Source organism: Bradysia coprophila, unplaced genomic scaffold, assembly GCF_014529535.1.
Source record: "Bradysia coprophila strain Holo2 unplaced genomic scaffold, BU_Bcop_v1 contig_732, whole genome shotgun sequence".
NCBI classification, from domain to species: Eukaryota; Metazoa; Arthropoda; class Insecta; order Diptera; family Sciaridae; genus Bradysia; species Bradysia coprophila.
In genome coordinates, this window is record NW_023503972.1 from 6,305,512 (window position 1) to 6,332,770 (window position 27,259).

General features: G+C 38.2%; 1 protein-coding gene across 1 annotated transcript; it reads left to right on the forward strand.

Annotated features, from left to right (window-relative positions):
• Positions 1-17,054: 17,054 nt before the first annotated feature.
• Positions 17,055-22,318, forward strand: LOC119084400 (CLK4-associating serine/arginine rich protein). The gene is made up of 9 exons (XM_037194367.1): positions 17,055-17,294; positions 17,459-17,559; positions 17,684-17,859; positions 17,946-18,523; positions 18,585-19,390; positions 19,459-19,534; positions 21,400-21,475; positions 21,551-21,656; positions 21,718-22,318. Exons 1-9 carry the CDS (start codon positions 17,196-17,198, stop codon positions 22,142-22,144), a joined length of 2,445 nt encoding a protein of 814 aa, XP_037050262.1. The 5' UTR covers positions 17,055-17,195; the 3' UTR covers positions 22,145-22,318.
• Positions 22,319-27,259: the final 4,941 nt, after the last annotated feature.

A 27,259-nucleotide genomic window follows, 5' to 3' on the forward strand; every position in this document is an offset into this window, starting at 1 on the left:
AGAAAGAGAGTGGAGAGATCACAATTTATTTGACAGCTGACACTGTGCTTAAGAAACAATCAAATCAGCAATAGTATTGGACGTATACGATCATTTTTACGCAAGTTTACAGGGTTTACAGCCTTGAAAATTCAAAGAGGCACGATTGTATGAAACTCCAACATAATAATAAAAAAATAAAATGTTGGACTTTTAGAATTTATTTGTAAAACCAACGCGCTGCAAGCATGAGTGATCGCAGTGACAGCTGTCAAATATAAAGTGCTATTATATGTCAGTATTTGCTCCATTTAGAGTAGATTAACAGATTCAGACACTTTCGAGTTGGTTGCGAAGGCGATGGAATCAAAATTTCTTTGTGGCGTCAATTAGATTTGAGATCACACAATAGATCATTTTCATTATACGGTACTTGTCAACGTAACCCCACTAAATGTTTCGTCCAGTAGCCCTTAACCTCAATTAATTGAAGTTGACTGCGTTCAATTTACTAGTTTTTACATGAAAATCGTTCGTTCTATTCATTCGATATTTTTCGACATGTCTGACAGCTGTGATCGTGGCTGACGTTTACAAGGTCATGAAAATGATCTATTGCAGCTGAAGCCAATGTAAACACTACTTTCAGGTGAATTAATTTTTGCAATGTTGCTGTTGTCATACTTTCTTGTGACCTCACCTCCTCAACATACTCGAAATTAAATTTTCAACTTTTTTTTTGACCTTGGTGAACAAATAACTATTGTTCTAGCAGACAACCCATTAACATATCATGAGCGCTGACCTCTTGGGAACAAAATTTTTGTTTTCCAAATACGGAAAACTAATATATAGAAAATGGTCTTTATTGCATCTTCTCGAGACTCTTCTCTTTAACTGAAAAATCGTAGTTACATGTACTTTTCCACCACCTCAATCCTCTGTAATAAGTGAAGGTGTACAACGAGTAACGGGAATTACTTTTATTTAAGTGTGGATGACAAAAATTTTTCTTTATAATTACGCTGGCATCACACGGATGCGTTGAAATGATCCTTCCGCTCCACGCTCTACATATTTTTAACCCATCTCGATTGGGTGTTCCGAAATGTTCCCATACAATGTAAAACCGACCAAAGGAGTTTTGCGATCACCTTCGGTTATGTTGACGTCTATCTTATATCTTCCAGCTGGTACGATTTGAGGAAGAGCAAACTCTTGGGCAGAAATGTTATTCGCTTCTAAAAATACAAGCCCTATATACGGACACGAATGGTTAAAATTGAAATATTTTTGGAATATCGGTTTCACGTAATCCAGAAAAAATGATTTTCTTCTTCTAGCCAACCATACACACAGATTTTCCCAATATTCGGTTCCGAGTTTTTGGTAGGTGTGGTATTTGTAGTAAAGGACTCCATGCATCCAAAATCTATTAACTGGTTTGCGGAAATCAATCGCTAAATAAACTCCCAAATTATTTCCATCGATATAATTGACTCGGCACGAGACATTAGAAGCTTTATTAGGTGAATATGTTCGACAAGTCATCCTTTCGAATAGGCCAAAATTTTTCTATAATTTAAAATTTCGAACATTGAAACATATGAGACATTTTAGACGACCTCTTGTTGTATTTACCATTTCCTGGAACGGTGTCCTTTCACTTGTAGGTGCAAACCACGAAAACATCAACGCAAACAGTAACAACAATGACGAGCGACAAACGAAAATTGTCATTTTTGTAAGAGATTCGTTGATTTATTGCAATGGTGGTCTTGATCCTCCACCAAATGCAGAGCTACAAGTAGAATCATTTGGTTCAGGGGTCGAATATACAATCAACAAAAGAACGAATCTAGAAAAAGAAGTGTGACGCAGGTTCTTGCATTCGAATGCTTTAATAGTTACTACCAAAGTACAAGTGCTTACCTGATGAGTAGCCTTTCATAAATGTAATATCAACCACGATTCAAAATATTATCTATCCAAAATATGAACAGCCTTGGATTCTCAATAAATGTAAGATCAGAACTCGAAATGAGATCGAGCTTTAAACACACTAGTTTCGAAAAAAAAAGTTTCGAAGTTTCGAATTTACATAACAAGGGATAAAAAGTTGAAAAGTAGAGTTTTCGTGTGAATTTAGTTGATCGAAGGCGAAGCCGATGTCAATAAACACACGAAAACGAGACTTTTCAACTTTTATCCCGAGCTATGTAATGAATTTTACATGCTACATGCGTCGAAAACTGTACATTTCATGCTTAAAGCACTTCTTTGGATGCTCTCAGCATGTAAAATCATTACGTATTTCGGGATAAAAATGAAAATTCTCGTTTTAGTGTGTTTATTCACCTCGGCACTCGGCTTCGCCTCGGATCAACAAAATTCACACGTAAACTCTTTTCATCTTTTTATCCATTGTTATGTAATAGTATTTTATCACATACGCGCGGTGTTCGGCTGTCAAAATTACTTAATTAGAAGTTTAATTCAAAAATTACACTTCAGTTCTATGTTGTTGTCTCATTTTCGCTTGTGTGATAAAATAGAGTACACTCTTGTCACTATCAGTCTCGCCAAGCCTCGACTTCTTCATGACAAGTGTGTAATATATATTACATGACTAGGGATAAAAAGATGAAAAGTAGAATTTTCGTGTGATTTTTGTTGATCCGAGGCGAAGCCGAGTAATGGATTTTACATGCTGAGAGCGTCGAAAGAAGTGCTTGAAACATGAAAAGTACGGTTTTCGACGCATGTAGCATGTAAATAACTATTACATGCTTTTGAAACATAAACCAAATTTCTTGTTTTACCTAGGTGTGTAATAGGCCACTTTCGAAAACAAAAGCATGCTTTTCCGTCACTAGTGAAAAGTCTTTCCCTCGCTCGTAAAGTAAAACGCCATACTGTACACGTGAATGAATTTGATATCTCGTATCCAGATGAGTAAAAGTATCCGAGGGTGTTAGCCACTACATTATTCAATGCAGCACCATTTACAGTTATAAATTCGGGTTTAATAAATGGAAGCTCTTGAGTAGTCGTAAATCCAACTCTAGTGTCTATTAAAGTTGATCCAACCTGAGGATTCATTGAAATTTAAATTCATACTAATCTACGGCCAAATATCTTCTACAGTGGAGAAAAGAAAATGGTTCGGTGGATTATGGTCAAAAAACGTGAATCTAACAATTCTTTTTACGCATCGGACTGGCGACACAAAACCTCTAGATAATAATGAAAAAATGACTCAATCGAGATTTTATCATTTGATTTCTGTTATTTCGATTAAAAATAATCATTTTCGCATAACTACAATTACCACAAGATGCCACTGATACTGATTAAAATATAATTATTATTCCAGTAATTTTGAGCGAATTACCATTTTTATATTGGATCGTGGATCGTGATTATGATAAATTATGCAGCTGGTCTTTTTTACCTGGCCTTGAATCCAATGCTTCGACCCGTAGCTTTAAGGTGACCTCATCCGTTCCGTTTTCATTCCATTTTGTCTCCGCCGACGTGACAGTTGTAATATGATCATTTGAATGAAATGCCAACTGTCATGTACACGGAGGCAAAACGGAATGTAAATGGAATGAAAACGGATGATTGTGAATTCAGACTTATTTCCACTTAGGTCGTTTTGCCTCCGTTTAGCTAAGCTTATCCTATTTTTAATTGTTTGAAGAGTAATGGTTGATTTTCTCTTAAGCCGTTTACGTTCCGTTTACACTGCGTTTACTCTTGAAACAATAAGAAAGAGGCGGAATGAAGCTAAACGGAGCGTAAACGGTGTAAGAGAAAATCAAGCATAAACGAAGAGCAAACGGAATGTAAACGGAGTAAGTTGAAATTGAGGCTTATGCTTGATTTTCACTTCACCGTTTTACCTCTGTCTAGCCACACCTATTTTTAATTGTTAAAAAAGTAAACGGAGAGCAAACGCGGAGCGTAAACGGGAGTGAGTGGAAATCAAGCATTAATAGTAATAATAATAATCAAGAAACAAAAAGTACTCCGTGAGAGCCGTGAGAGAGCGAAGTAAACAAAAAAAATTGAAAAAAAAATTGAAAAAAAAATCAATTTTGTCTCTAACACGGAGTACTTCTTTTGGTAAGTGGAAAGTATTAAACTTGAGAGATTTATCAGAAAATTTGTGATTAAATTGCAAATTTTTGCGATAATGTCTCATCTCTTTGCTAACTTCATACACCATATGGAATTATCTTTAAATAGAGTGCAAATGACATTTCTCGGGAATTTATAAAATGCAAAATCTTTTCAATTTTTACCTTTTTCGAAAAATCAAGTAATAGCAGCCTCTTTATTTTGAGTTATTAACCAGTTTATACAAGAAAAGCGAAGAAAATAGTTAATTACATGAAGAGGGATAAAAAGTTGAAAAGTGGAGTTTTTGCGTGAAGTTTCGGGGCGAAGCCGAGTTCAACAACCACACGAAAACGAGAATTTTCATTTTTTATCCCGAATTTTGTAATGAATTTTAAATGCTTTTGAAGCCTAAACCAATTCTATTGTTTTCCCTAGGTGTAAAATAAGCCACTTTCGACTCTAGGGAAAACAAAAGCATGTAAGAGTCATTTGCATCACAAAGACTGAAGTCTGAAAGTACTTTTTTGTGTGACTTAATTTCGGTTCTCTTAGCAGGCCGATAAAACTCGATACGTCAGTGACGTAACGTCACACGGAAAAGTAATTTCGGACTTCAGTCCTTGTAACATAAACGACTATTACTGTATGTACTCTTTATAAAACCATACACTTTTCGGATGTGGCAAAGGCGACGGTACGCAACTAATAAAAGGTAATTCGAGAATGAAGTGATTTTTCATTGAATTTCCCTTATTTTCCTTATTAAGGAAAGCCGATTTCAATTTTTTCCTGTTTTTTGTATTATTCTCTTAAATATGAGAAAATAAGATGATCCTTTCATTTTATTTGGAGAAATAAGGCTTAATTATCGTCGCTTCGACAGATAGAGGTAACATCTGAACCATCTCTATAGAACGAATGAAATGTCGAAAATATCGTTTTTGGCGGAAGTGTAATTATTAAAATTTGTTTGCGTTTCCAGTCAAACAAAATGATGTAATAATTTTATTTTTGTATGTACTTTCATATGCCATCATCGTTAGAAAATAACTTCTGGCCTTGTCTATTGGGATAGGCCTTCTATGTAAATATGTTGTCCAAGCGGTGAAGCAATTTTATGTCATTGACTCCAACTCTATGGGTAGCATTCGTTAAAAAAACGCTAACGTTCGATGAGTAATAGGAAGTCTTCCCAGGGTGTAGTTAGTAAAAAAAATTTAAAAGACACAATTGATTCCGAGTTTGATTCACGCTGCAAATGTACCCATAATGCAAATATTTTTATTTGTGACCAACAATATCATCTTTTTATAATTACACTATCATCTTATATATATTGAAATGACCCAATCCACTCCACACTATACATATTTTTAAACCACCTCGATTCGATGATCAGAAATACTTCCATACAATATAAAACCGACCAAAGGAGTTTTACGATCACCATAGGTTACATTTAGGTCTACCCTATATCGTCCAGCTGGTATGATTTGAGGAATTGTGAACTGTTGCGCAGAAATGTTATTCGCTTCTAATACAAAGCCCGTGTACGGACACGAATGGTTAAAATTGGAATAATTATCAATTATAGGTTTTAGATAACCCAGAAAAAATGATTTTCTTTTTCCAGCTACCCATTCACACAAATCATCCCAATATTCCGTTGCGATTTTTTGGTAGGTGGTGTATTTGTAGTAAATGACTCCATGGATCCAAGCTGCACTGATTGGTTTGCGGAAATCAATCGCTAAATGTAATCGCAAATTATTTCGATCGATATACTTGACTCGGCAAGTGACATTGGAAACACTGGGCGAATATGTTCGACAACTGAGCCGTTCGAAAAAACCAAAATTTTTCTAATTAAAAAAAAAGATCATTAAAGCGAAGGAGAAGTTTTAGGCGGTCTCTTGATTCATTTACACCTTCCCGGAACGCTGTCCTTTCAGTTGTTGGCCCAAAATACGAGAAAGTCAATGCAAAGAGTAATATTAATGACACGCCACGAGCTAAAATTTTCATTCTGGTAAGATATTCAATTCAATGATTTATTGCCTTGGTGGTGCTGTACAGAGTCATTTGGATCATCAGACGTTAGCCAACAATAGTCGAAGCGGTCGAATACAAAATTAAAACAAAGCAAAACTTCAAAAATAAGTGTGACGCAAGTTCTTCACTTGAATACTTTAATAACTACAAAGTTACTTGATGGAGTTCAACCGCGGGTCGATGTGGTTGCCTCTCCAAGGTGAGCAGGTTTCAACTAGTGTCGAAAAACAATTTCATTGTTACAGCATATGCAAACATAAATGCGGACTTAATAATAGTACGGTTACATGTGTCATTCCGCTCGCCTTGCAACTTTTGAATTTTTAGCCCCGTACGAAGTACGAAGGGGCTTATAGGATTACGATGCCGTGTGTAATTGATGGAATTCGAAGCAGACGGTAAGGGCAAAGTGTTTGCCTATGTTCATAGATAACGAATCCGCAATAAAAATTTTGTCCGTCCGTCCGTCCGTCTGTCACGTCGATATCTTGAGTAAATCAAATCCGATTTCAAATTTTTTTTTCCCTGAAAGATAGTCAAAATAGTGAGGCTAAGTTCGAAGATGGGCGATTTTGGGTCGACCCTTCCGGAGCTGGGGCCCCATAAGTGCCTAACTGTTTTTCGACGATATCTCCAGACATTTAAGCACTACACTTGTAAGTGATACGTCAAATGAAAGGTATTTACAATACCGATCGACAAAAAAAAAGTTTATGGAAATCGGATGACCGACTCGTGAGTTAGACCCCTTGGTGTGAACTAGGTACAGGGCGGCAAGCCGTTTTTGCTTGTAGGTTGGCCAAATTTGAACGTATTTAGATGGATTTTGCTTTATTAGATAGGTATTGACCGTACCAATCAGGGAAAAAAAAGTTTATGAAATTCGATTCACCGAATCTCTTGGAGTGAGCTTATATGTGGCTACTCGGCCGTACAGTGAAGGTGGTGTTTTTTGTTAATATCTCGAGTAAACTTTGACCGAATTTCAAATTTTTTTTTGTTTGAAAGGTACTAACGAATGTAAAGCAGCCGTACTACTTTCCACCTCCTAACAAAATGGCCGTCGGCCGCCATTTTGGATTTTTGTAAAATCAATATAAATCGGTGAAAATGATACTTACTTAATTTTAGGTCAATTCGAAATTTGTGTTACATTTGAAAGGAACGTCGTACGGGGCTTCGTAATTGCGCTATGCTCAATTTTTAAGACGTACACATTTCATAAGAATTTTACTTTACCGACGTTCACGGGCGCAGTAGGCTTACGGTAAGAGTAGGGCGACGGACGAACTAGGGTCACGTACGCAATAGATGTACGGGTTTGTACGGGGCTCAGTCGCAACAAACGCTCCGACTGTTCTGACGGCTCGTTTTGATATAGCATGTTGTTTGTGGTGAAAAAGTATAGAGCTAAATTTTTTTCCGGAAAATGGAAAATCGATTTTCCGGTCGGAAAACCCATTTATATGAAAAAATTTAAAGTCAAATATCTCCTGAAGGAATGAGTCTTTTTCAAAAAAAAAATTTTTCCTGGAGAGGGTCATCCTATGCCGACATTTTGTGGAACGAACAACTTTTTTTTGAGTGAGTCCAGATGGCGTTGGTATCGGTACTTTTCCAAAAAGTGTACCGGAAAATTCCTCAACTTTGTAGAATGATAACTTGGCCAATTCTTAATCCATTTTGATGAGGAAAAGTGATTTGGAAAGGTATAAACTCTTTCGAAATCTGCCCGGCGGAGCTTGAACCGATTTGTGGTTCCCAAGATATGCGCCAGGATTCCCACCTACCACCAAATTTAAATTTTCGTTAATTTTGTAGAAATTTGTAATATTTTTCCTTGGTATTATTGTGACAATTTAAAAATAAAAACGATCTTTCATTAAATAGAGCAAAGTGGGTTGGAAGTTCGTTATATCTCTAGGTTCTAGGTATCGATTTCTGGGGTGAAGAGTGCTCAACACATAGGAACTGACCTCTGACGATCTCAATAATTGCATTTGATGATAAGAAAACAAAAAAAGTCTAGTAAAACTCGTTAAATCTCTGAGTTCTAGAACCAGGAAGAGATACTTATCAATAACCTTTATGAGAAATGATGCCTACGTAATTGCTATTTTAAAATGTCGAGTTTTTATTTTTACAAATTTAACGAAAACTTAAATTTAGAGGTAGCTGGGAATCCTGGCGCATATCTTGGGAACCACAAATCGTTTCAAGCTCCGCCGGAGCTTATACCTTTCGAAATCATTTTTACTCATCAAAATAGACTAAGAATTGGCTAAGTTATCATTCTACAAAGTTGAGGAATTTTCCGGTATACACTTTTTGGGAAAGTACCGATACCAACGCCATCTGGACTCACCCAAAAAAAGTTGTTCCACAAAATGTCGGCATAGGATGACTTCAGAAAAAAAAAAGATTTTTGAAAAAGACTCATTCCTTCAGGATATATTTGACTTTAAATTTTTTCATATAAATGGTTCTATACTTTTTCACCACAAAGTTTGTGGCACAAACAACATGCTATATCAAAAAAAAAATCAAAAGTTGCAAGGCGAGAGGAGCCACTTTTTCTAACACAAGCACCTGGACTATAAAGACACCGAACATTGGTACTGTTCCTGAAAAATGGTTCGGTGGATTGGTCAAAAATCGTGAAGCTAACAATACGTTTTCACGCGCGAATCGGACTTGCGCCACAAAATTCACAAAATTGATGTAAAAAAAAGACTCAATCAAGATTTTATCTTTCGATTTCCGCTATTTCGGAAGAAAAATCACCTTCACATAAATACAACTACCACACAGATGACATTATAACTGATTCCAAAATGATTATTACCTGGTAATTCTGTCATTTTTAAACTAGGTTGTTGTTTTATGTGGATGATTATGACAAATTTTGCAGCCTCCTTTTAAACGTGACCTTGAAACTGATATATAGACCACATTCAGCTCAAATGTCGTGTCGTTGATCAACAGTCTCGAGTATCTTGTTGACAGTGGGTAAGACTGAGATAATACGATAGTTGTCAGTCATTCTCATAAATGGGTACTATCGATAAAACCTTGTGCTCGTCGGGATAGACACATTAAAATAAGAAAAGGCTAAGCAAGTCACACAAAAAGGATGTCACAGAATTAAAACAACATTTCAACGACCCAATTGTGGTACTATAATGAAATATTCCTTGTAAATGTTAACAGAATCGCTTTTTGTTTTACAGTCGGCTCAGAAAGCGACTTCTCTTTCTGAAACATGTTGTTACTCTGTTAACATTTTAATACACTATTCAGGATCTTTTTTTATATCCAAAGGCATGATTATAAAACGGACGTCGCATTCTCTGTTAAAAAATTATGGAAACGTTAGAAGAAGCAGTCATCAAGAAATTACCATTTCAGTTGCCTTTTTATTACAGATTTGTTTTCATCGGGAAAAAATTGTTAAAGAGACAATTAATTTTTAAAGATTTTCGAAGGCTTTAATTAAAATTTCCCTTAGTAGTGAAAAATGTTCAAAGTCACTTATTAAATTTCCAAACACTTTATTAGAAATATTATTTATTTTACAATATTTTTCTAAGTTCTTTTTTAATAAATTAATTATTTTACGTGTTACGGCATGTTTCATTTTCATTTACATTGCCTAATCACGTAAAGCATTGTACTTATGAGGTTCCGAGTTGTTATTTGACAAGTGGGGAATACAGCCCTCCCCTTCGGATCGGGCTGTAACACCCCACTTATCAAATACACAACTTGGAACCTCGGAAGTAATATACTATTACGTGTTACGGCATGTTTCATTTTCATTTACATTGCCTAATCACGTAAAGCTCCCTTCGGGTCGGGCTGTAACACCCCACTTATCAAATACACAACTTGGAACCTCGGAAGTAATATACTAATAGTGAGTGAACGATGGAACAACTTAGATCACTGAATAACAAATGATCCCTTTGCTCGTGTAAACGTCAATCACTTTTCCATAAGAACCAACGTAAATAGTATGAGCTAAGGAATTTTAACGAACCCTTTCCTAGGAATTATTTTATATTTTTGCCTGCGTAAATTCCAATTTATATCGTGGTTTGTGAGAAGTGAAAACATAAACAAAATCATCGAAAAATTTCCGACCAGAGCATGTAAATGATCGCGCCCCGAGTAGAAATATTTTTCGAGTTGAGATGTCTCAAATCCTCACACATTTTAATATGGGAGTGAGATATCTGATTTCGACAGATATAGACATGTTTGAGACATTTGTAGCGCTTCTGTAGCGCTGAGGACTCGTGAGACATGTGTGATATTGAGACTTTTATGAGACATGAGGACTTGAGTGAGACTTTTTTTAGTTTTCTAATGAGACATTGAAGACGTTGTGAGACTTTATCGAGACTTTTGTGAGCCACTGAGGACATTGTGAGACATTGAGGACTTCTCGTGAGACTTAGAAGAGAGTTTTGTGAGACATTGAGGACTTCTCGTGAGGCATTGAGGACATTATGAGACTTATAAGAGGGTCTTGTGAGACATTGAGGACTTCTCGTGAGACATCGAGGGCGTTGTGAGACTTAGAAGAGAGTTTTGTGAGACATTGAGGACTGGTGAGACATTAAGGACTTGTGAGATATTGAGGACTGGTGAGATATTGAGGACTGGTGAGACATTGAGGACTTATGAGATATTCAGGCCTGGTGAGGCATTGAGGACTGGTGAGATATTGAGGATTGGTGAGACATTGAGGACTGGTGAGACATTGCGGACTTGTGAGATATTCAGGCCTGGTGAGACATTGAGGACTGGTGAGACATTGAGGACTGGTGAGACATTGAGGCCTGGTGAGACATTGAGGACTTGTGAGATATTCAGGCCTGGTGAGGCATTGAGGACTGGTGAGATATTGAGGACTGGTGAGACATTGAGGACTGGTGAGACATTGACGTTTTCGTTATTCTCACTTAGATTATTGCGTTCGTTATCATCTTCATATTTTATGCAGAGATGGCAGCACCCTTCATTTTTGTTTATAATTCGCTAATCTGAAATGAGAAATTTGTTATTTTTTTATTTGAAAATTACCTTATTTTGATGATTTTTGCGGTCACCCACCTAAGTACTAACCGCGCCGATTGATGCTTAACCTAGATATCCGACCGCCAACTGGTTTACGCGTGTTGCTATTTCTGCTTATAGCTTTCCAAATCTTATTTTTGAACCGTTGTTACAAACTTGTGTGAGGCAATTTTGAGACACTGAGATTTTTTTCGAGACTTGTTTTAGAGATATTGAGGATTTTTTTGAGATTGAGGTACTTATTTGCGAGGACTTTGGTGAGATGTGAGGCCTTTCATGAGACTTTTTTGGGTTGCAGATGAGAACTGTAATAAGACATGAGGACTTTTGTGATATATTTTTTTACACATGAGGACTATGGTGAGATGTGAGGCCTTTCGTGAGACATTATTGTTTGTCTTTTTTAACATTTGAACTAATAGAATCTAGAATCTAAGGCAAATGATTTCTAGATCTAGACCCTCAATCCTCAACGTAGTCCTCATGTCTAATGAAAAATATCTCACAAAAATTCTCAATCCTCAACGTAGTCCTTCTGTCTAACGAAAAATATCTCACAAAAATTCTCAATCCTCAACGTAGTCCTCATGTCTAACGAAAAATATCTCAAAAATCCTCAATCCTCAACGTAGTCCTCATGTCTAACAATTAATGTCTCACAAAAATTCTCAAAACCCTCAATCCTCAACGTAGTCCTCATGTCTAACAAAGAATATCTCACGTAAACCCTCAATCCTGAACGTAGTCCTCATGTCTAACGAAAAACATCTCACAAAAATTCTCAATCCTCAACATAGTCCTCATGTCTAACGAAAAACATCTCACAAAAATTCTCAATCCTCAACGTAGTCCTCATGTCTAACAATTAATATCTCACGAAAATCCTCAAGCCTCAGCGTAGTCCTCATGTCTAACAATTAATATCTCACAAAAATTCTCAATCCTCAACGTAGTCCTCATGTCTAACGAAAAATATCTCACGTAAACCCTCAATCCTCAACGTAGTCCTCATGTCTAACGAAAAATATCTCACGTAAACCCTCAATCCTCAACGTAGTCCTCATGTCTAACGAAAAACATCTCACAAAAATTCTCAATCCTCAACGTAGTCCTCATGTCTAACGAAAAACATCTCACAAAAATTCTCAATCCTCAACATAGTCCTCACTTTTAACAAAAAATATCTCACGAAGATTCTCAAGCCTCAGCGTAGTCCTCATGTCTAACGAAAAATATCTCACAAAAAATCTCAAACCTCAACATAGTCCTCACTTTTAACAAAAAATATCTCACGAAAATACTCATGTCTCACAAAGTCTTCACGTCTGCAGCGCCACAAATCCTCAATCCTCAAAATTTAAACTTTACCAATATCTCACCAATCCTCAATCAATCCTCAGCCAAGATTTGAGACTTTGAGATAGCTCAAACCGTTCTCAATTGAGACTTTATTTTTACTCGGGGCATAGCATGTAAATCATTGAAAAACTTAACATGTAAATTTCATTTACATTCTCATCGCAGACAATGTAAATACAACGTACAGGATGCCTTACACATTAAAACTGTATAAATATCAGAAACTCTATTCAACGACATTGCTGGAATTAAATGGCTATCACAGATCCGTGTACAAATACAGCATTTTAAATATTTATATGTCTTTATTTATTGAATTGACTGAGGGGCAATCACATAAAATAATCCCAAGAGTGATTTACCCGTCGGAAATGACCCACACCACCGTTTACCATTTAAAAAAAATTAAATCTGCGACCTAAACCACCTCGATTCGATGATCCGAAATGCTTGCATACAATGTGCAACCGGCCAACGGAGTTTTGCGATCACCTTCAGTTATGTTAGCTTCTAGCTTGTATCTTCCAGCTGGTACTATTTGAGGAAGTACGAACCCTTGAACAGAAATGTTATCCATTTTTGCGAATATAAATCCCGTGTACGGACACGAATGGTTTAAATTGGTATATTCCTTGATAAGCGGTTTCAAGTAATCCAGAAAAAATGATTTTCTTTCTCCCGCTACCCATGCACACAGATCGTCCCAATATTCCGTTGCGATTTTTTGATAAGTGTAATATTTGTAGTAAATGACTCCATGGATCCAGGCAGCAGTAACTGGCTTCCGTGTTTCACCCGCTAGATATACTCGCAAATTATTTCGATCGATATATTTGACTCGGCTCGCGAAAATGGAAACATTGGGAGAAAATGATTGACAAATGATCCGTTCAAAAAAGCCAAAATTTTTCTAATTTTTTAAAATTTCGATTATTAAAATAAAGGAGAAGTTTTAGACGGTCTCTTGATTCATTTACCCCTTCCCGGAACGCTGTTCTTCCACCTGTTGGTTGAAAATACAAAAACGTCAACGCAAGCAGTAACATCAATGACAAGCCACGAACTGGAATTTTCATTTTGGTAAAAAAAATCGGATTCATTGATTTATTGTCTGGTCACCACTGAATGCAGAATTACAAGTAAAATCATTTGGCTCAGAAATTTACCAACTACTCAGAGGAGTCAATTTCAATATTAATTTTAAAAAAACTCAGAAAAACACATGTGACACAGGTACTAGCATTCGAATACCCAAATACCCAAATCACAACTACAAAGTAGAATACAAACTCGCTTGATGAGTCGTCTATAAATGTCGTATCACGGACATTTCAACAGACTCTACAAAGTGAGGAGCCAGTGTGATATCCAAATTTACAACTCGAACAATACACTTTAAGCACAAGTTCAAGCAACGCACTTCAAGCACTAATAATCATAGTCGACAGCTGCAAAATAGCGTAATATTTTGCATGAAGTGGTTTTTTACCGTGTTGTTCAATTGTATAATACACTGTCAAGTCTCAGTATCCTCTTTAGAGTAACGTGCTTTAAATGCGTTGATTTCATAAGAAAATATTACTTTATTTGACAGCCGTCGACTACGATCATTTTTGCTTGAAGTGCGTTGCTCCAATAAAAGTCGAGCTTTCTGGAAGAACAGGTTAAGACACTTTCGAGTTGATCACGAAGGCGGTGGGATCAAAATTTTCCTGTTAACTAAGTTTCAGAAACTTTATATGACGATTTCAACTTACAAAAATAACGTGTTTTCAAGTTGACTTGAATTACTCACATTTAACACGAATGAGTCTTAATTCCGTTAGACGGAAATTCTTCTCCAGTTCGATGGTATATGGTCAAAAAAAGTGAAACTAACCATACTTTTTCACACATGGGCCGGACTCGCGCCACATATAACCTCAACGTAATGACCAAAAATGTAAAAATAATGACTCAATCAAGATTTTATCTTACGGTTTATGTTTTTCGAATCACCGTCACCTAATTACAATGTATTGCTGAAGATGGCAGTATACTGATTATTAAATGATATTCGCAGCAATTTCGACCGGATCTATCGTTTTTAAACGGTTGTTATTGCCTTCCGTGGATCGTGATTACGTTAAATATAATAGCTTGTAATTCTGTCGTAATTTAGATGAAAAACAAATTTCCGGTGAAAACAACAAAAGAATTTCCGGTAATTCTTTTAATAATTCTTTGGAAATTGTGTTTCTTCCGCATTACGGTCGACTAGTCGGTCGATTCTAATATTTTCCGCGCATTGTAGGACTGCCGACTTAATTCACGCCGTAAGTGCGGTCGAAATTCAAAATGGAAAGTGCGGAGGTCTTTCTAACGTAGCGTCATTTTCATACAATGAAGCGTTGAAATGCATTTTTCGGTTCACTTTTTCATCGAATCGTTCACTTAAAATTCAAATTTTAGGCACACTAACGGCGTGAATTTATCGAGTTTTCAAAGAGTAGGGCCAAAATTATTTTTATTTTATTCTTCATGTGCAGTCATTTTGGCCTAGGACTTATATTTTGATGCGAAAAGCTTATTAATACAAAAAGTGCTATTGTCTGGTTTACTTTTCTTTCATACCAAGGTCATGCCACCATACAAAATTTCAAAAAAATTTCTCATACTTTGGTCGCTTTCCATGAAAATTTTGTTAAACACACTCATCATGTCCGGAGCGATAGCGGATGACTTGACGCAGTCTAACCCAAAAAGAAAGAACGAAGAAATTTTTTTAAGGCTACTATGTCCAATATCACAACAAAATTAATTTTAAAATATTCTCATTTGAAAAACAAAGAAAATCACACGCCTACCAAAGTGCTCGGGAGCCGGAGATATTGCGTTTTCTTGTATATCTGTTCTTGAACATCTGCCACTTTGCGACGCAGATTTTTTTGTTATTATTTTTTTTTTGTTAAACTAATTGGGTGTAAAATTTAATTTTTGCGTGACGAAGCTGAAAGCGTCAACTCTAGCGATCATTCATTCATTTTAGAAATTGTACTTCAAAGACTGCGTCACACTTTTCTCGTAGAGATTTTTGTTGGGATTACAGATTACGTGAAATGTAAAACAACGAGTGTGCCTCAATGAATATAAACTTCCCGTACATTCATTCCCGTGTGCTCAACAAAATTTGTGGGTGTCATAACCTATTCCTTCATAACCTTGGTTGGAACCGCGCTGTTTATTTCAAGGTTCTGAAGAACCAGGTTAACTCACTTTTGAGTTGATCACGAGTGCGGTGAAACCAAGGTTCTGAAAGAACAGGTTATGGGTGTCTTATGGGTGACACACAAATTTTGAAAAATAGATGCTTTTTGTTGAACAGACTAATTACAGATTTTTTGAAATGTCAACTTGATAAAAACTTTTTTTTCTTCAAATTAACATTTCAAACAATCTGCAATGAGTCTGTTCAATAAAAAGCATCTAATTGTCAAAATTTGTGTCACCGCCTTCGTGATCAACTCAGAGTTTTCTTAACCTGTTCTTTCAGAACCTTGGGTGAAACACAAATATTGACAATTTAGACCAAGGTTCTGAAAGAGCAGGTTAACACACCCACGAGGGCGTGTGACACCGAAATCGATAAACGCACTCAGTACAGATTGTGTGTGAAATCAACTTGAAGAAAATGGTTTGTAGGAAAATTCGGAATTTTGTTTTTGTTACGTTCCCTTTTTTATATAAACTTCGTAGCCGCTGAACTCAACTTGTCTGCCACCGCCTTCGTGATCAACTCAGAGTTGTCTTAGCCTGGTTCTTTCAGAACCTTGATTTAGACGGGTTTTGTTAAACACACTCATTGCAGATTGTGTGATGTGTCAACTTAATAAAAACAATTATTTTCCTTCGGCCACGGGCTGCAAACTTCGCACACGGTTGAATTTTTTTACTTTCGTCCCTTGTGATCCAAATAACCATTGTATGCTTGCTAAGAGGACCGAAAGTAAAGAAATGTCAATTCAAGAGGCGAAAGCGAAAGCTAAATGCGAAAGCCGAATGACTATTTCACGGTTCGTGGACGAAAATGAGGTCAGTTTTGGATTTTTTCTGGGGTTTTCGTCCCTTTGCATGAAAAATTACATACGTAACTGTCTTCGACGATTGATTTGAGGCACTATCGCTTACAGATCTCATTTCGTTCGGTCCAAAACTATCGAAATTACCTAAAACGAATTGTCTAAGACACATAAGTAAAAAATCTAATTCATGCAAAAGAATGCTTCCGAGTGTTTTTGTGCATTTGCATTACCTTTTCTATGTTTAATGTACACTTTCGATTTGCATCACCTTCAGAGTTGTTTATATACTTTGAATTTGAATAATCCCGCCAAACACAACACGGTAATCAAACGTTTTATGTTGTGACTTCTCCAATCTTCTTTTTTGACCAATCCGACCAATCGCAAAAAATGTGAAGTGTGTGTGAAGCTGTCAAATGTTTTCATTTTTTTTTTTCGAGCAAAAAAAAACTTCCGCTAAACTTTGTGCAAAATAATGAGTAATTCGGGACGATCGGTATTTTCAAGCGATTAGAATAATAGAATTTCATCAAAATGTGGCACGAGGCCAGAAAGCAGGAGCGAAAAATTCGCGGTATGCTCGTCGATTATAGAAGACGAGCAGAACGGCGACAGGACTTTTATGAGAAAATTGTAAGTTTTTATGCGATGCGGTTTAACTGTGGCTTCGCTTTGTTTATTTTCGTACCTCATTTTCGTGTTAAACCACCTGCTGGGAATAAAAATACCAGTCGTATTTATGAATCGAGGTCATGATGTGGAATCGTAATCGATGTGTCTTTGCTATTTCATTTCAGAAAGCCGATCCAACGCAGTTTATGCAAATCCATGGCCGAAAATGTAAAATTCATTTGGACAATTTGGCGGTTGCAACAGCGGGAGAAAGTCCGGCAGTAATGCAAGTCGATACACATTCAATACTTCGTCCCCTTTCATTCAATTGATTTATCATCCCACATCGAAATCATTCCGTCTTGCCTTGGGTGGATGTGATAATCATTCGTTCGTTCTCCTTTTTTTAGGATGCCTTGGCAAGGCCAAATGGACAATCTAATTGATCGTTTTGATGGTCGTGCGTATCTGGACATTGATCGAATTCCTATTGTGCCAAAAATGAAAGAAACCGAAGATATCTCAGCAGACGAAAGACATTGCAACTATGAACGGTATAGGATTTTAGCCCAAAATGACTTCCTAGGTAGATACGATCACCTGTTCTGCAGGCTAGCTTTGTCTATGTCGTTCAATGAAACTAAAATTCGAAATTTTCTCGCCGGAAACCAGGAATTAGCGAAGAAAAGTATCTCCATCAACTGTATCTGGAGGAACAGTTTGGCATCAATGCACAATTGGAAGCCGAGAAGCCGAAAAAGAAAACCGGTGTCGGCGCTGCGATTCCATTTACCTACGAAGACAGTGGTGACAGCAACGTACCATTCACACAAACTATAGCCCAGGTAACAACGGCTCCATCGGTTGGTGAAAATGATGAATCTGACTCCGATCTGGACGTAGACGTAGCCATAGATGTATCGAAAATTGATACCGCTCAGGCACACGAATTGAACGCCTGTGGCCGTCACTACGGCATGAAGTCGAACGATTTCTATTCGTTTCTGACAAAAGATTCGGATGAGGCGGATGCACTGAAGCTAGCAAGGGAAGAGGAACAGGAGAAAATTATGTTGAGCGGACGAAAGAGTCGCCGAGAAAGACGAGCACAGAGGGAGAGACGATTTGCTGGTAGACCTATAAGTCCACCGAGCTACGCAGCAAAGGAAGACGAGCCAACGTTCAACGAGGATGATGAAAAGAATGACAGTGCAGAATCGCGATCGTCGACACCCGAAAATTCTGGAAAGGTAAGCCCACGTTCGACGATCTGGTAAGCTGTCAATGTTATCGTTGATCTCCCATTCACAGATTACGTACATCACCTCGTTCGGTGGAGAGGACGAACTTCAGCCGCATTCGAAGATTTCAATCAATTTCAAGAACCAGAAAAACCAACCATCAAATTCACGCAGTGAAATATCATCGCAGGGTGTCTCGTATGCCGATAAAGTTAAACAAAATCTGGAAAAGTTGCAAAAATTGAACAGCTCACGAGCCAGATCATCTGAGTCGCCAAAAAAACCATTAGCATATCAACGTCACGGTAGCAGTTCGAGGAGTCGTTCACGGAGCAGACGTTTACAAAATCGTTCCAGAAGCAGGCGTTCAAGGAGCAGACATTCAAGGAGTAGACGTTCAAGCAGTAGACGTTCAAGGAGCAGACGTTCAAGGAGATCTGTGTCTCGCCATAGAAGTTCCCGAACGAACTATCGATCATCGTACAGTCGACCACAAAATCGACGTTCGTATTCATCGTCATCATCAACTCCGCCACCGACTCGTAGAAAATCCCGAAAATCATCCAGCTCATCCTCAACATCCTCCACAACATCATCATCCACATCGTCCAAGTCGATTGCATCCGATGCATCGAAATCGCGCAGCCGAAGTCCATTAGCTCGTTCTCGGTCCAAATCGGTGCCGGTGAAAGTTGATGTGCCGATTGAACCGATTCAGCCAACGATTCAGACGATTCCAGTCGCAGTGAAAGAAGAACCAATGTCAATTGAACCGCAAGCACCAATCAAAAAATATTACGGCCGTCGAAAGGAGGACCTCAGCTCTGATGACGAAGTGGACGAAGACGATCGATCGATGGATACATCACAGCAGAGGTAACATTGATGTGGGATAGTAAGCTGACGAGTAATCTTTTTAACAATGAAATTTTCCAACTTCTTAGCTCCAATGTGGCGCCGTTGACGCATGCATCATCCAGTACAAAGCTTGGTAAACAACTAACAACAAATGATAACAAAGTCAGTAAGAATAATTCAATTCAAGATCATGGCTCTATCGGTTTGGTCGTGTTGTTTCGGTGTGACATTCGGTCATAACACGTTTGTAGTGGGCGGGGAGCGCGGAACAAATAATTGTCTCGCGGGTCTTTGATTCACTCTTAGGGCGAACATGTTATTTTGTAGAGCGGACGATTAGTGTGACAGACAGTGGAATTTGTTTTTTTCTTTATTTTAATGGTTTTTTCCATGCAGAGGGACATCTAATTACGAATATCGTTCAAGAAAATTACATTTTCATGCACGCGTAGGGACCATGTAAAATTTGTGTTTTCTTGACGACTGGTCGAATGAAATTTCCAGTGAGAAAAGTGCAGCATATTCTCTTCCGTGGTGAGAAAATAAAACTTTTCTCATTCGAGCTGTCACTTTGTTTATGTTTTCGAAAATATTACGGCGATTCGTGGAGAAAAACGGCAAAACACAACAAGCACGCATGAAAAACCTGTGGGAAAAAAAGGAAATTCCAACTCGAGCCGCAAACATCGCTCTTGTAGGAATTCCCTATTTTCTCCACTCGGTAAACAAATAACTATTGCAGCTTGTGTTTCTGTAAAGTCCTCTGTAATATTACACGCAGTGTCGCACAAACGAGCCTAAAAAAAATGTTTTCTTCCCGGTAACCACATCAAAATCGCAGTGCTGCGAATTCTCGATTTCTCGGTGTTCAAATTTTTTTCCAAAACCAGGATTAGTTCTATGCCTGCACACAAAGCAGCAATTTCTTTGACGGTTATACGAAATGATTTTATCAATTTTTATTTGCGAAATTTGATCATAAACGACTGGCAATATTACAGTGACTGATGGTCAATGCTAATGTTTTGACTGTTTTGTTACTTACGTGAATTTTACAGAAATTACTTCTAAACGAGAGACCATGCGAAAGTCAGTAATGAGGCAATGGATTGCACGGATTTTCGATTTCGGCTTCGAACCGAACCTGAACTTTCACTTTTAGGCTCTACCCGAACCTAAAATTTTCAGGTTAAATCCGGTCGGGTTCGTGAAACCCGAATTTTTCCGTGAAAATTTGTGATTTCTGGTCCAAACCATTCAGGTTGAAGCCGAAACCGAAACCACATCTCTTGGACTGAATCGGAATAAATCGGTCTAAGTGAGACTGAATGGGTCTAAAAAGGGTATTAAGTCAACTAAATATAGGACATTGGAGCTAAGGATTCCAGAGAGGTCTATTCTTACACGATTTAGTCCATCGTTCTGTTGTGTTTTGTTCTGTTGTTGAGAGCGTGGAGCGGTAAAGGAGTAGATCAGCCTCAGTTACCCCACATCCTCAGTAGCCAAATTGGTACCAAAATACGGGTGTTGATTCCAAATGAGAAAAGAATTTTCGATACAAAATTTTTATTGTATGGACTGTCGTGTCGGAGTGTCAATAAAGTGACACTGCAGAACTTTCAATAAAAATTTTATTTTAAAAATCCATTTCTCATGTGGAAAAAACTCCAGCACTTTGGTACCAATTTGCGTTCCGAGGATGTAAGGTGACTGAGATTACTTACTAGGTTTAGTTTTGAGTTCAGGAAGCATCAGATCCTGACATAGATGAGGAGATGCAGACAATTATACTTTAATTGGTAGAAATTTGAATATAAAGTTCGTCCGTTACGAGCTAACTATGAGAACCGAAAAGGAAAAGTTGGATTCATGTACAGCATATCCTCAAATTCGATCGCAGTGAGTGCGGTTTCAACTATACTTCCGATGAGGAAAAAACCATTAAAATGAAAATGAAAAAAAATTATTTTTTTTAGCAATCGAATCACACAATTCCATTTTCACCTAATTTCAAGTTAATTTTACAGGCTACCTCATCTTCAAAATCGTTCAATCCACGCGACCGATTGAAACGCAAAATGCAAATTTTATTAAACAAACAATGTGAGTGATTGGGAGGGCCACTCGTAATGCACAGATTTTTAATCAAAAAATGTTTTTTATTGTCATCTTAAACAGACAAGGCTGATAAATTAGCAGAGATTGAAAAAACGGAACGACAGGTGCAACAGCAACAGGAACGCGAAGACGAAATGAGAGAATTAGCATTGCGTCTACGTCGAAGGTATGACTAACACTGTCTCAGAACTGCATGACCAACCGAATTAATTTGTTTCCATCTACAGGCAACGTGAGCTTCGTCATCGATATGGTACACCGACAAGCAGTCGCAGCGAATCGTCTGATGGCAACAGCGATGATGAACAGAACGTTAAACCGAAAGACGCACCACGAAATGGTGGCGGTGCAACACTGAAAAAATCGCCGATACTGCGATCGCATTCACGGTCACACGGCCATTCGATGCAGAAACGGGAACGTTCGTACACGCGCAGTCGTTCGCGCGATCGTTATCGACGCAAATATCGTAGCCGGTCGAGAGATCGGTCGTACAGGGATTCATATCGGCACAGAAGTCGTGACCGGCAGAGAAGCCGTGATAGACAGAGAACGCGTTCGAGGTCGCGCAGTTTGAGGGAGGAACGGCGACGGGATGATCGCAGTGATCGCACCGAACGATCGAGAATGTCCAGGAAATTGGTGGATTATTGAAAGTTAGAGGAAATTTTGTCAGTTTATTATCGTGTCCTTCCAATTTATTCACATTTTTTGAACGTTTCGTGTTTTTAACCGTAAAAGTGACATTATTGTTTCAACAAGAAAGAAAGACCTCAGTTGGTTCCAATTATAACGGCACATAATTACACTTCACACTTGAGACTTTGATTTCGTTTGTTTCATTCGGTAAGATTTACGTCCCAACTACGCAACCGGGCAGGGCCTATTATGTAGAATTAAATTTGCAAAAATTCCCGCAAAATTCTCCACAAATTTGCAAAATTTTTCAAAAAATAACTTCTACACACCTTCAAAGTCAAATTAATTGCTTTATTCACTTTAAATTGTACTAAAACAGCCAAAAGAACGCAAAGACTTGCAAAATGTGCTGAAAATGAAGCGTAAATGTGTGCAATTTTTTGTGAATTTCTGTGAATTTTTGCAAATTTTGCAAATTAATTCTACATAATAGGCCCTGACCGGGAGTATGAAGGTACAGAATTATGTGACCTGAGTTTGACTTGAAGATAATGAACCAGTGGAGAAAGGTGAGTAATTGTCAAAATGACAAAAAAAAAGTAATTTCTAGCGTTCCTGACCACGGTTAATTCTCTCATCAGTCTCTGTCGTTTCAAAAGTAACTCAAACACCGAATAGCAGAGCATCATCTACAGAGAGCAAATGTAAACTGATCACTATGAGAATTTAGATCCTCAAGTGGTCTTTCTGTTACTACCTTCAGTTGTATAATTGCCAACATTTTCTTTTCGTCCATCATTTACTGATATTGAATTTTTGTTGGTGTCTTGAAAGATGAAGTCTCAATTCACGAGGGAGCAATTTCTTTCCACTGATGGCAGCACCCGAGCCCATCACTTTCTATTTTGTTTGTTTTTTTTTAAGTTGAAACGGAATCTAGCGGTCATTGGGAGAATGTAGTAGTGATTGATCCTCAGTGCACGGAGGTCTGTCTAACCCACAATACCACCACTTATTGAATACTCAAAAAGTTTGAAAAACTTGCCTCGTGTCATCATAACTGTGGCAGCACTACATCTCACATCGGACGCACTCATCATGCGTATTAAGTTTAGTTAAAGTTTAGCAACACTGCATGTCATTATCAGCTGACAATTGGACTTTGGATATCTATTGTCTTATTTTGCATGTAAACATTACCGTATAAAACCAAGTGCTTTTCATAAATAAAATTATTCCTTCTTGTGGATTCAAGAAACTAGTTTATTCTAATATCTTCCCACAACTGGTGACCCTCGACATTTTTCGTCTTTAAAATCATTGCGCAGTGCAAACAATACGTTTCAACTGCTGTTCAGAAAATTCGTTGCTTTCAAGTTCAACTTAAATTTTCTCTATTTTCACTACACTTGCATATCTACTATGGCAGATGGTGATAACAACGATCAATCAATCGGAGAAACTCCAATGGTTGTTCCTACAGTTGGTAGTGGAGGTAACTCTGATTTAGGTAATGGAAATATTCCACCGGTTAACAATTCGGTGCAACGCATCCAGCTAAAAATACCGCCATTCTGGAAAAAGAACCCACAGCTGTGGTTCATACAGCTGGAAGCGCAGTTTACTACAACAAACATAACAACCGAACAAACCAAATTCAATCACATCGTAGGTGTAATTGAATCGGATATTCTCGATTATGTTAGTGATATTGTACTCGCTCCACCTGCGAGAAATCAGTACCAAGCAATCAAAGCCCGCCTTATCAAGCAATTCACTGCTACTGATCAACAAAAACTGAAGGCTCTCCTCGAAGAATTAACCCTCGGAGATATGAGACCCACGGATCTTTTACGTAAAATGAAAGCTCTCGCATGCAAGAAGGTAGGTGATGAATTCCTTCGCACCTTGTTTTTGCAAAGATTACCAACTACAATTCATACATTCCTCGCTACGAGTGTAGCACCTATAGAGGAACTAGCACAATTGGCAGATCAAATGTTTGAAGTTACTCAGTCTTCTTCTGTAAGTGTTCAAGAAGTCTCTAGTCCCTCAAACGACCTTCTCGACGGTTTAGTTAACGTTGTCCATAAGCTGGAAGACAAAGTCGAAACTCTCACACAGGGTTTTCGCAGGACTTGGAATAGTAGTGGACAAAAATCACGAAACCGATCGACGACGCCGGCCAAAGCGTCGAATGTTACACCAAATAAACTCTGTTTTTATCACAAACGTTTCGGATCCAAAGCCGATAATTGCTCTCAACCCTGTAGCTGGGTTAACAGAAAGTCTAAAGAAATCGGGCAGCCAGCAGTTCGTACACTCACTCAGGGCCCCCTCATTAATCGACTTTTTGTTACTGATAAAAACTCAAACAGAGATTTTTTGGTAGACACGGGCGCCGACATTTCTGTGGTCCCCCCAACGTCGAAAGAAAGGCTCAACGCTCCATGTCTGTTTAATCTCTTCGCAGCAAACGGCTCTAAGATTAAGACTTACGGAAGCAAATCTATAACGCTCAATCTCGGTCTTCGCCGACCGATAACTTGGTTATTTATCATTGCAGACGTGCAATCACCAATAATTGGCGCCGATTTATTAAAGAAATTTGACCTTTTAATCGATGTTAAAAATGGTAACCTAATCGATAACGTTACAACCTTGCCTATTCAAGGAAAAATCAAACAGGCTAGCATTGATATCCAAGTGAAATCTCTCACAAACATAGGAATCTATCATGAACTAGTACAAGAGTTTCCTTCGCTACTCGATCTTTCTTCTTTTAAAAACCCATTGAAGAAACATAACGTTCGTCATCAAATCGTCACGAACTGCCAGCCTATTTTTTCTAAGCCGCGCCGGCTTAACCCAGAAAAGCTTAAAGTAGCCAAAGCCGAATTCGACAGGATGCTCGAACTTGGAATTTGCCGTCCTTCAAAAAGTCCATGGGCTTCTCCATTACATATAGCGCCCAAGCCATCCGGCGGTTGGCGTCCATGCGGTGACTACCGCCGTCTTAACGCTCAAACCTTACCCGATCGTTATCCAATTTCTCATATCCACGATTTCAGTAATTTTTTGAATGGAAAGAAAATTTTTGGAGTAGTTGATTTGGTAAGAGCTTACAATCAGATTCCAATGGCCGATGAAGACATTCAAAAAACAGCTTTGATCACTCCTTTCGGACTTTTTGAGTTCCCTTACATGACATTCGGGTTGTGCAACGCCGCTCAAACTTTCCAGCGTTTTGTCAACTCCATCATTCAAGGACTCGACTTTTGCTTTGCGTATTTGGACGATATTTTAGTCGCATCAAGAGATGAACAAGAACACCTTGAACATTTAAGAATCTTGTTCGGTAGACTAAATGATTACGGTGTCGTAATTAATGTCGACAAGTGTGTGTTCGGTCAAAAGGAGGTACGTTTTCTGGGCTATTCAATCGACGTAAACGGAACTAAACCTTTACAATCAAAAGTTTCCTCGATTGTTAATTTTCCACTACCGGAAACAATCGACAAACTCAAACGTTTCCTCGGTATGATCAATTATTACCGTCGTTTTATTCCTAAAGCAGCTCACATGCAAATTCCATTGCTAGATTGTACGAAAGGTAACAAAAAGAACGACAAATCGGTAATTGAGTGGAACCCTGAGCGCCTCGGCGCATTCGAGCTATGTAAAAAGGCTTTAGCCGACGCAGCCTTGCTCGCCCATCCGTCTCCAGACGCGAAGCTCTGTCTCATGGTTGACGCATCCGACACTGCTATCGGAGGGGTGGTAAATCAATTAGAAAATAATCACTGGAAACCTCTCGCGTTCTTTTCCAAACGCCTTTCCTCAGCTGAACGAAAGTATTCAACATATGACCGGGAGCTGTTGTCAATCTACGCTTCAATTAAACACTTCCAAAATCTGCTGGAGGCGCGTACATTCACGATTTACACAGATCATAAACCGCTCGTTTTTGCTTTCCAACAAGCCAACGAAAAAGCAACTCCCCGTCAACTTCGACACCTCGATTTGATCGGTCAGTTCTCAACAGATATTCAACATATCTCTGGAGTAGATAACGTGGTTGCTGACACTCTGTCTAGGATCAACAGCATTTCCACAGTCTCACTGTCCAGCACTGTTGATTACAAACTCATCGCCTTAAAACAATTAGAAGATGAGGAGCTGAGCCAGCTAAGGAAGCAAAAAACTAAATTAAAAATCCTCGATATTCAATTTCACGATATCATTTTGGCATGCGACGTTTCAACCACAGAACCTCGTCCATACGTTCCGTCAGAATTAAGGAAACAAGTTTTTGAAAAAGTTCATAACCTCGCTCATGCAGGGGTCAAGGCAACGCAAAAATTAATTAGCAAAAGTTTTGTATGGCCTTCAATGAGCAAAGACATCCAAGTCTTTTGTAAAAGTTGTTTAGCTTGCCAACGAACCAAAGTCAGCAAGCACAACCAAGCAGCCTTTGAGCAAATCAAAACGCCTAACGCTCGGTTCGAACATATTCATATAGATATCGTTGGAAGACTCCCGGAATCAGAAGGTTTTTCGTATTGTCTCACTATCATCGATCGATTTACTCGCTGGCCCGAGGCAATACCAATTCAAGACATGTCTGCCGAAACAGTAGCAAAGGCCATGTTTCTCAATTGGATCGCTCGTTTCGGAGTGCCCTTGAGGTTGACCAGCGATCAAGGCCGAAACTTCGAAAGTAGCTTATTCACCGAGTTAAATAAACTGCTTGGGGTCCAAAAATTCCGCACTACTGCTTATCACCCTCAAGCTAACGGAATTTTAGAAAGATGGCACCGCACACTTAAAAATTCAATCAAGTGTCACGGAAACATTCGCTGGACAGAAACACTTCCAACAGTTTTACTCGGTCTCCGTTCAGTAATTCTGCAAAATGTAAACGCATCTCCAGCAGAGTTAGTCTATGGAACAAATTTGCGTCTTCCTTACTTTTACTTCGACAAAATCAAGCCCAGCCTAGTCTCAAATGCTTCAACATTTGTCGAACGATTAAAAGATGCAATGGCTGAAATCAAACCCATTCCATCTTCTAATCATAACAAGCAAAACGTTTTTGTACACAAAGACATGTCTTCATGTACTCACGTT

Bases quoted from the DNA above. Each gene is read 5' to 3' on its own strand.
- LOC119084400 (XM_037194367.1), top strand. From the start codon at position 17,196: ATGTGGCACGAGGCCAGAAAGCAGGAGCGAAAAATTCGCGGTATGCTC. The intron at 18,524-18,584 runs GTAAGCCCACGT...TCCCATTCACAG, and splicing joins CACCCGAAAATTCTGGAAAG to ATTACGTACATCACCTCGTT. The intron at 21,657-21,717 runs GTATGACTAACA...TTCCATCTACAG, and splicing joins GCATTGCGTCTACGTCGAAG to GCAACGTGAGCTTCGTCATC.